We start from the raw sequence: 10,657 nt of genomic DNA on the forward strand, positions 1-10,657 counted from the left end.
GGGCTCCCTCCTCCGGGGAGGCCGGCCCCTTTCCTACAAAACACGGGGGATGAATAACCCAAGCTGGGGGAGCCCGGAACAAGGCTTGTGTGAGACCCTGGCTAACAGAGACAGTGGGAATCGGGGGCATTGCCCAACACCCTGCCCTGTTGTGAAACCATCTGTGCGGGCGTTGCTTGTGGTGCCTCCGGAGAGTTAGAGGAAGTGCACCTCGGTGTCCAGACCCAGGAGGAAGGCCACTGACTAGCTGGCCTCCCTTAGGCATTAAAGGAGGCTGCGGTCCAGGGAGAGAGCGGCTGGGGCTGTGCAGCAGAGGGCAGGGAGGGGCCCTCCAGCCGCCCCATCCAGACCCATCCTTCCACTCCTGCCTGTACTGGGGTCCGCAGCCTGCAGAGAAGGGGCTTGTCCCGGGTCTGCGGCCAGAGGGACTGGACAGTCCCCTCGGAATTCTTTGTTCTTTAACTAGGAAAGATGAGTGGTCACAGGGGACTTAGACGGGTATGCACAGACCACTGGGGGCCCAAGCACAGAGAGGGGCCCAGAGGATCCCTCTTCCAAAGTGACCCCCGTGGAGGGGACCAGAGCACAGTGCTCACTCCTGAGGTTCCACTGTGGCCCTTGGCTGCAAGGGGTTTTCCCCACCAATACCTCCCAACAGATCCCTCTGGATCATCAAGACTTTCATCTGGGGTGGGGAGGAGGGCAGAAAGATAGTACAGCAGGTGCTTGGCTGCCCAGGGTTCAATCCCCAGCATCCCCTGTGGTCCTCTGAGCACCGCCAGGAGTGGGCCCCCCAGACCAAAAGCAAACTAAATTATGAGTTTTACTGTTATTGTTAGACTGTAGTTGAGGTCATGATGATGTTGACAGTAATGCTGTAAGTGGAGTCACTGCTTGCTTCTTCGCCAGCAAAGTGGCAGCGGCCCTCACCAATGTCCCTCTGTGCCCACTCCACCCCTCCCCCACTGCCCTGCGACTCAGTGCCACAAAGTTCAAGGGCTTGTAATCCTCGACAGGTGCTCTAGGCCCACCCTGTCATAGCCAAAGGCCCAATTTCACCTTGTCTCAGCTGCACCATGTCTGTGAGCCATGGCTCCGACCTACTCCCCTGCTGCGGGACATTTGGCTGGTTCCGGCCGTGGCCACTGCCCACAGCTCTGCAGACAGGTGTGACAGGGCTGCCTTTCTAGTACACGGTCCTCTCACCCACACTCTTGCTACTCGCCCTTGTCGTGTGGGCTGTCCCCATGGATGTGAGCTATTATCTCACTGTCACTGGGATCTGCATTTCCCTGTCAGAGACAAAAGAGCACTTTCTTGGAAGCCCGGAAACCAATTGTGTGTTCACCCCCAAGAAGTGTCTCGTCAGCAACTCTGCATTTTTTTCTGTTGCTTTTTTAAAAAAAAAAAAAATTATTTATTTTTTTAATTGAATCACTGTGAGATACACAGTGATAAAGTTGTGATTGGGTTTCAGTCATATAATGTTCCAACACCTGTCCCTTCACCAGTGCACGTTCCCCACCACTAATGTCCCAGTTTCCCTCCTGCGTGTGTGGCAGGCCCGTTCTCTGTCTGTCTCTGTCTCTGTCTCTGTCTCTCTCTTTCTCTCTCTCCCTCCTCTTGGGCATTATGGCTTGAAATACAGATACTAGGGGAAGTGTGTATCCCTTCCCCCACTCTTTCAGCACTCAGTTCTTGTCCAGAGTGATCATATCCAGCTATGACTGTCATACTGGTCCCTTCTCTATCCTAACTGCTGTAGTCAGCCCGCATGTTTGCATTGTTCACGGGACAGCTGGCTTTGTTGTCGAATTTTGTCTCATCCACTCTGACTGGCCTTCCAAGGAGGAAGCCGAGAACCTGCCAAGCACCTGGGAATTCCCTACTTCGTGATGTTTCCTGGAGAATCGGCCGGTATTGTCAAGGCTCTGCCCTTGGCTCTCAGAGAGCACAATCTGGAAGAGGGAACCCTTTTCTGGTTCATAAGCATGATAATTGGGTGTTCACAGTTTGTGTGATGTGACGTGTGCCTTTTTTTTTTTAATTTATTTGTGTTTTGGGTCACACCCGGTGATGCACAGGGGTTACTCCTGGTTCATGCACTCAGGAATTACTCCTGGCCGTGCTCGGGGGACCATATGGGATGCTGGGAATCAAACCTGGGTCAGCCGCGTGCAAGGCAAACACTCTACCCGCTGTACTATCGCTCCAGCCCTGACATGTGCCTTTTAAATCTTGTTATGCACTTGGCACATTACCCATCTAACATGAAAAAATAAAAGAAAGAAAAAAAACTGGAGGAGGGTGAGTGACAGCTGAGCGGTGGGGGGGCTGCTGGCGTGAGGAGGAAACACCAGCTTCATTGGGGGTACAGCCGTAGCTGTGGCCCCCACCTTAACCTGGCCGGGGCCTGGAGGAAGGTGGAAGCTGCCAGAGGCGCTGAGAAGTGGGGGGCTGCAGGAAGCCCACGGGGACCGTGTGTGGAAAGAGGCCGAGTCACTCCGTCCGGAAGCTCCCAGCTCAGCCCTTGCTGCCAAGTGCTTTCTAAAGTTCTGGCCCAACTTTTCAAAACTCTCCAGACTTTCTCAATCCGCCTCGGGGGCCCCTACGCCCCTCCCTGACACGCCCCAGCCAGTCGGTTCCTTCATTGGCACACAGTTCCCGCAAACAGGCGGGCACGTGGGGCCGGAGGATAAAGAGGGCAGGCTGTGGAGGGCCCGGGGCATCAGGCGCACAGAGAGGACAGGCCGGGATGACTCCGAAGACGGTGCTCACAGGTCATGGACTGGCCACGGGGGAGACCAGGCTGGGGGCTGGACAGTTCACAGAGTTGTTGCATAGAGGGACCCCGGCCTCCTACGTGCCAGGGGGCTGCAGAGGGACCGGGAAGAGATGCCAGGAAGGGATGGAGGAGCCCAGTGGTCCCCTGGGTTTGCTTGGAGGGGGCGGGGAGGGAGAGGGGAACCTGAGACCTCACCCTGACTTTCTCCTCAGGCTTCGCTGTCCTGGTGCTGCTGCAGAGCTGTGAGTAACCCCAGGGTTAGAGCCAGGCGGGGGGCAGGGCGGGGTCTGGGCCCCTGGGCCCCCGGGAGTCCTCTCTTCACTTTCTTCCGTATGCAGATGTGTTTGTTGCGTGTCTCAGCTCCCTGCCTTCCTGGCTGCACATTTTAAATAGAAGATGCAGATTCTGCCGTGCTGCAGGGCTTCAGCTCGCGGGGCGCACCCCACAGGGTCCCGGGGCAGGAGGGAGAGCCCTGAGCAGGCAGGGAAGAGCCTCTAGGCAGCTCCGGGAGCAGCCAGAGAACCTGTGGTTGGGGAGGGTGGGGCTGGCCAGAGAGCCTGCAGGGCAGGCAGTTTAGGTGAACTCGGACCAGCTGCAGATGTGGGCTCTCCCATCAGAGGGGTGGGTCTGAGCCTCTGAGACAGACATGCCCACATCAGGTGTCCCCACGCCCTCACATCTACTGACCCCAGCTGCCTCTGAGAGGTACTTCCTCTCCAAAGCCACTGCCTCCAGGAAGTCCTCTTGTACTAAGTCCGTTCACCTGCTCCTCCCTACACAGTGCAGGGGCCTGTTCTTGGTCTGCCCTCTGGGTTTGGTCTGCTCTAAGCACCTCCCAGACCTCTCCCTTCCCTTCCCTCAGAGCACTGTAGGATTTGTTTTGTTCTGTTTCTTTTTGGGTCACACCTGGCGATGCACAGGGGTTACTCCTGGCTCTGCAATCAGGAATCACTCTTGGCAGTGCTCGGGGGGACCGTATGGGATGTTGGGAATCGAACCCGAGTTGGCCACATGCAAGGCAAACACCCTACCTGCTGTGCTCCAGCCCCTTATTTGTTTTTTTAAATGCTGGAGCTCGAACCCTGGACTTCCGAAACTTCAGACACTTCAGACCCTGGCGTGGGCTCAGGGTCCCCCCAGGGTCGCCCTGCCCCAGCCCTGACCTCTCTCTCAGGCTCTGCATACAAACTGGTCTGCTACTACACCAACTGGTCCCAGTACCGGCGTGGAGAGGGGAGCTTCCTCCCGGACGCCATCGACCCCTCCCTCTGCACCCACGTCATCTACAGCTTCGCCAACATCAGCAACAACGAGATCGACATCTGGGAGTGGAATGACGAGACGCTCTACGAGTCTCTGAACCGGCTCAAGGCCAGGTTGGGGGGGGGAGGGATCGGGGTGCTCCCTGCACGGCTGTGGGGCGTGTGGGGGTGCCTGCTTGGGACAGAATCTCAGGGTCTGAGCGGGACATGAGGAGATGAGGAAGGCCAGCGCTGGGCAGTATCGGGGTGAAGGTGAGACTCACTGTAGAAGGCCTAGCCGAGCTCCTGGGAAGGGGGGACCCGCCATCCCCCCAGGATACCTCTCCAGGGAGCAGGGAAGATGCCCTTGGCTCCTGCCACTCCCCACATCTGCCCACGGGGCAGACACCCCAGAGGAACCCAGAGCTTCCACAGAGACACGGTTCTTTAGAATTGAGGCTCCCTGCTAAAAGAAGAAAAAGAGACAGAGAAAGTGTGGGAGTGGGGGAGAGAGGGAAAGAGATGGAGAGAGAGAGAGAGAAAGTGTCTGCCACAGAGGCAGGTTGGGAAGGCGGGAGGGACATTGGGGGAATATTGTGTGATTGAAATCCAACCATGAACAACTATGTAACAGTGTATCTCAGTAATTTAGTAAAAAACAAAAAGTGGGAGTGGGGAGTCTGTAGTCTGAACTTCAGTAAAGTGATAATTCTCCATCATTACGGTTTTAGCATTAAAAATGTTGTTATGCCTTAGATTTTAAAAAAAATTGTTATACTTAAGATAAAAAAAGGTAAAGGCCCTCCCGTTGATCATCGATTTGCTCGAGTGGGCCCAGTAACGTCTCCATTGGAGACTTTGTTGTTACTGTGTTTGGCATATCGAATACTCTCGGTAGCTTGCCGGGCTCTCCGAGAGGGGTGGAGGAATCGAACTCGGGTCGGCCATGTTGGCCGCGTGTAAGGCGAACGCCCTACCACTGTGCTATCGCTCCAGCCCTGGAGCGATAGCACAGCAGTAGGGTGTTTGCCTTGCACGTGGTCAAACAGGTCGACCCGAGTTCGATTCCTCTGCCCCTCTCGGAGAGCCAGGCAAGCTACCGAGAGTATCTCGCCTGCATGGCAAAGCCTGGCAAGCTACCCGTGGTGTATTTGATATGCCAAACACAGTAACAAGTCTCACAATGGAGACGTTACTGGTGCCTGCTCGAGCAAATAGATGAACAACAGGAGGACAGGACAGGACAGGACAGTGCTTAAAAAAAAAAAGGAATTAAACATCTCTGGCTACAGAGCTTTGGGGCCCAAATTCAGTCCCCTTTCCCCTGCAAGCCAACTGGTCACACAGCCGCCTGGACAGCGACGTCCAGTGTCCAGTGTCACGGCTGCACTTCAGCCTGGCCCTCCTGCCCCCTGCCCCCCACAGGAACCCCAACCTGAAGACCCTCCTGTCTGTTGGCGGATGGGGCTCTCGTCGTCGTCAAAGGTAGACCCTCCTCCTGGGGGCCGGGGGGGCTTCTGGGGTGCTGGGGTGAGAGTGAGGAAGCACAGGCCTCCCTGCCCGCTGTGTGGGGGCTCAGGGCCTGCTCCTGTGCCGCTGGGGCCCCGAGTCACACGGCCCGAGGGACCTGCCCACCGCCTCTCAGCCCTGGAGGCGAAGCTGGCTGTTGGGGCTGCAGCGAGAGTCGGCAGGGACAGCGCTTGACTCCTCCCAGGTGGGGACCCATCCCAGGCACCCCACACGGTCCCTGAACAAGGCCTGGGGCAACCCCTGAGCACAGAGCTGGGAGTAAGTCCTGATGTTGCCCAAAACAAAACAAAACAAAACAAAACAGCCCCATCTCCTTGCTCCAGAGCGAGGAGGACTGTGGGAAGAAGGAGTGAGTGGGGTGCAGAGGCCCCGGGACCCTGCCCAGAGGGATGAGGTCAGAGCAGCAGTGGAGAGGGGGAGGCCTGGCCGTGCGGGTCCCGCTCGCCAGGCAAGGGCATGTGGCACCTTCCTGGCCGCCGCTGGTGGCCCAAGTGTCTGGGGCTGGGCTCCTGGGTCGACTCAGGTGAGCAGACCCGGGGTGTGGTGTGCCCTGTTGCCGTGGCCAGTGTGTGTCGGGGCAGCCAGGGAAGATGGGAGCCCCTGGTTCCACCCCCCCCACACACACACACTTTAAGACGCCTGCAGGGGGCTGCATCCCCCCTGACTGCAGGCTGTGCAGGCCCAGGCTCCTGCCCCTGTGTCCAGGCCGCTCTCCAAGGGCCCACACACCCGCACAGCAGCACCCACAGTCCTGGGGGACTCTGTGTGTGCGAGTGTGACTGTTAGTGTGTAGGACTCTGTGCATGTGTGTGTGTGTGTGTGCGTGGGTGGAGCATGTGCTATGCATTAGTGTGTGCCTTATGTGGGTGTGTATGTGTGTAGAGAGTCTTGCAGTAGTGTATGCTGTGTGTATGGAGTGTGCTTATATGTGGGAGTGTGTTTATGTGTGCATGTAGAGTGTGTGAGAGTGTGGGGTGTGTATGGGTGTGAAGTGCATGTATGTGGAAATGTGTGTTGTGTATATGTGTGGAGTGTGAATATGGTGTGTGTGTTTGTGTGGAGTATATGGATGAAAGAGTGTATGTTGTGTGTTATATATTGTGGAGTGTGTGTATTATGTGGGAATGTGTGTTGTGTTTATGTGTCTGTTGTATATTATGGAGTGTGTGAATATGTGGAAGGGAGTAGTGTGTGTGTGTGTGGAGTGTGGATGTGTGTGCATGTGTGGGAATATGTGTTGTTGTTGTGTATATGTGTGAAGGGTGAATGTGGGGTGTGTATGTATGGGTGTGTAAGTGTGTATGTGTGTGGAATATGTGTATGGGAGAGTGTGTGTTGTGTGTGTTGCATATTGTGGAGTGTGTGTATGTGGGAATGTGTTTCGTGTTTGTGTGTTGTGTATTGTGGAGTGTATATGTGGGGGGTGTTGTGTGTGTGGAGTGTGGGGTGTGCATGTGTGGGAATATGTGTTGTGTGTTGTGTATATGTGTGAAGGGTGAATGTGGGGTGTATATGTGTGGGTGTGTAAGTGTGTGTACGTGTGTGGAATATGTATATGCAAGAGTATATGTTGTGTGTGTTGTATATTGTGGAGTGTGTATACGTGGGAGTGTGTGTTGTGTTTGTATGTGTATGTTGTACATTGTGGAGTATGTGTATGTGTGTGGCGATGTTGTGTGTGTCTATGTGTGTGGAGTGTAGGGTGTGCATGTGTGGGAGTGTGTGTTATGTGTATGTGTGGAGTGTGAATGTGGGGTGTGTATGTGTGGGTGTGTAAGTGCGTGTGTGTGTGTGGAATATGTGTATGGGAGAGTGTATGTTGTGTGTGTTGCATATTGTGGAGTGTGTGTATGTGTTTTGTGTTTGTGTGTTGTATATTGTGTGTATGTGGGGGGTGTTGTGTGTGTGTGGAGTGTGGGGTGTGCATGTGTGGGAGTGTGTGCTGTGCACGTGTTGGGACGTGTATGAGGAGTGCTGGGGATGAACCCAGAGCCTCACGCTGCAGCCCTGCCCCCGGCCCAGGTTCTACCAGGTGGTGTCCACCCCCGAGAGCCGCAGGGCCTTCATCAGCTCCGTGCCGCCCTTCCTGCGCACCCACGGCTTTGACGGGCTGGAGATCTCCTGGGTCGGGCCTCAGCGGAGGGACAAGCAGCCTCTCGCCACCCTCATCAAGGTGCCAGGGGTGGGGGGACAGAGGCCAAGGGCGGGAGAGGCAGCGGGCACTAGGCAGAGACCCCCTGGGTCTGTGAGGTTCAGGGTCTGGCCACGGTGAGGTGCTCGTCCGATGCGCCCAGCATGTCCTCGGGGGCAGGGAACGGCCAGCACACACACCCAGGGCAGAGGACGCTCTCGGCCGCTTTCAGGACCAGGGTGGACACGTGAAGGTGGCGACTTCCCACACCAGCTCAAAGACGCACGAAAGGCAAATCTCTCCTGGTGTCACTGCCGGGCCAGTGGTGCGGCAGGGTGGGGCCCTCAAGGACAGGTCACACCGTCCTTTCCGTATCAGGGATCACAGCAGCTGGGGGAGACTGATGAGGCGTGGGGGGCGCCCAGACTTGCCCCCAACACCCTGCCCACACTTGCCTCTCCCCGCTCAGGAAATGAAGGAAGAATTCTCCCGGGAGGCGGGGCCAGAGCCCAGCCGGCAGCCGCTCCTGCTGAGTGCCGCGCTATCTGCAGGGAGGGTGGCCATCGACACTGGCTACAATGTGGCCCAGATGGCCCCGTGAGTATCCCGCCTGCCGCACTGCCCCTCTCTGTCCTTCCCAAACCCTGCATGCCTCAGTATCCCCATCTGCCAGAGGGGAGTAGGGACGGCCCTTGGAGAGTCATTCCTGCATTTGTGGAACGGGAGGTGGGAAGGCAACACCGTCAGCTGGCCAGCAGCCCCCTGAGTCCAGTGGGAGGGCCTCGGGCAGGACAGTGCTCCTGACCTCACTCTCACTCCTGGGCTGCTGGGGACCCTCCCTCTGCCACCCTTCTCAGACCAAGTCCCCGCGAGCAAGTGAGGATGAGCACCGTCAGCGGAAGCTGGCGTCCCAGGGAGGCAGAGGGCACGTAGGGCACCCTGCCTGGGACACAGCAGCTTCACAGTGGTTCTAGAACCTTCTGCAGGACCCTGGGGAGGTATTGCCAGAGCCACGCACCTAAGGCTGACGGGTCCTCGTGCCCAGGGGCAGCTCCTCCCACGGGGCCCCACCTGCCGCCTGGGTCCTGCTCTTTGCCCACTAGACTCAGCGCTACTGCTGCCACTGACCCCAGATGAATGTGGGGCGGGGGCTGGCTTGGAGACCAGTGCCCAGGCCCCAGATGAATGTGGGGCGGGGGCTGGCTTGGAGACCAGTGCCCAGGCCCTCCCCCCCTGTACTGCCCCTGACCATGGGGTTGCAACGAGTGTGAGTGAGCCCGAGAGCTTCCTAAGTCCACCCTCCCCCGCCCCGCCACACCTCATCTTCCCCAGAAACCTGGACTTTATCAGCCTCCTCACCTACGACTTCCACGGGTCCTGGGAGTCGGTGACCGGCCACCACAGCCCCCTGTTCCGGGGCCAGAAGGACTCACGTTCCGACAGGTTCAGCAATGCCGTGAGTGTGGCCACGGGGGCTGGCCACTGGGCCTTGTCACCCGCTGCTCTAGGCCCTGCAGGGGAGGGGCCCACGGGTCTGGGGAGCTGAGCCCTGTGCTCTGGGGAGCAGGGTGAGACCCCCCCCTGAGGCTCAGCGTGGGAAGGGGCCGCCCAGGACGACTCTGGCCTTCCCCTCCCCCAGAGCCTGAGCCTGGCTTGGGGGCTCTCACGCCCCCCCCCCCGCCTCCCCCCTGCAGGACTATGCGCTGAGCTACATGGTGCGGCGGGGGGCCCCGGCCTCCAAGCTGCTGATGGGCATCCCCTCCTTCGGGAGGACCTTCACTCTCAGCTCCGCCCTCACGGACGTGGGCGCCCCTGTCTCCGGGCCTGGAGAGCCGGGCCGCTTCACCAAAGATCCGGGGATGCTGGCCTACTATGAGGTGCGAGCCCCCTACTCCACCTGCAGCCCCTCAGCGTCTGCAACCTTGGGGGGTGGAAAGCGGGACGGGGGGGGGGGGGTGTCAGCTAAGGCTCCTACAGCGCTGGGCAGGAGCACGGAGCTCCCGGGAGCCCCACTGGCTTCCTTCCTGGCCCAGGTCCACACCACGGCTCCGGACACGCTCTGGCTTAGCCTCTCAGTGTAGTGGTCCTTCCCACTGAGGAGGCCACAGGGGCCAAGGCTGGCAGTGGGAGGGTGGGACCATTTGCTCCTGTCTCCTGCATCTCATCCCTGGGGTCCAGTGCATTGCACAGGGCCACTGCACGGGGGTCTGGTGTCAAAGAAGCCAGGACTGCAGGAGCCTCGGGGCTTGGGCATTGCCCCTTCTCAGCTGCGTGTCCCCCGCCCCCTGTTCTCTGCTCAGATCTGCGACTTCCTCCAAGGAGCCACGGTCCACAGGCTTGACCAGCAGGTCCCTTACGCCACCAAGGGCAACCAGTGGGTGGGATATGATGACCAGGAGAGCGTCCGGAAGAAGGTGGGTGCCCCCAGGAAGGTCTGCTCCCTGCTGCGGTGGGGGGGGGGGGTGACTGGCAGAGGGGGTGACATACGATGCGGTGCCCCGGGAGGGAAGTGGGGGCCAACACCCAGCCCTGCGTACTGTTCCCCCCACACACACCCAGGTGCAGTACCTGAAGAACAAGCAGCTGGGGGGCGCTGCCGTGTGGGCACTGGACCTGGACGACTTCGGGGGTCACTTCTGCGGCCAGAACGTGCGCTTTCCCCTCATCGGTACCATCAAGGATGCACTGGCGGCACCTTAGCCCTCGGCCGCTGCTCAGCTGCCCCACGAGCCCTCACATCCCTCCCACGAGCCCGAGAAGGGACAGAGGGGACGGAAGAGGCTGGGGGACACAGGGGCAGAGACCAATGCCCACCCTGCAGAGGAGGAGAACGCACAGTGTCTCCAGGGCCCCTGCAGGTGGATTTCTGCAACTCCTCCCCGCCAGCCAATGGCTCTGCCACTGACCTGTCACCCCACTCCACCCCCACCCTGCATGGCTGAGCCACAGGGACGCTGCCCGCTGCCCAGC

At 58.7% G+C, this 10,657-nt stretch overlaps 1 protein-coding gene across 1 annotated transcript; it reads left to right on the top strand.

Annotated features, from left to right (window-relative positions):
• Positions 1-2,693: 2,693 nt before the first annotated feature.
• Positions 2,694-10,657, top strand: CHI3L1 (chitinase 3 like 1). Its single transcript, XM_056110739.1, has 10 exons — positions 2,694-2,780; positions 2,998-3,027; positions 3,960-4,161; positions 5,452-5,511; positions 7,579-7,729; positions 8,157-8,284; positions 9,020-9,143; positions 9,382-9,564; positions 9,988-10,101; positions 10,247-10,657. The coding sequence occupies exons 1-10, from the start codon at positions 2,756-2,758 to the stop codon at positions 10,385-10,387; spliced, it is 1,158 nt and encodes a 385-aa protein (XP_055966714.1). The 5' UTR covers positions 2,694-2,755; the 3' UTR covers positions 10,388-10,657.

Source organism: Sorex fumeus, unplaced genomic scaffold (genome assembly GCF_029834395.1).
Source record: "Sorex fumeus unplaced genomic scaffold, SorFum_2.1 ptg000010l, whole genome shotgun sequence".
In the NCBI taxonomy this organism is placed as follows: domain Eukaryota; kingdom Metazoa; phylum Chordata; class Mammalia; order Eulipotyphla; family Soricidae; genus Sorex; species Sorex fumeus.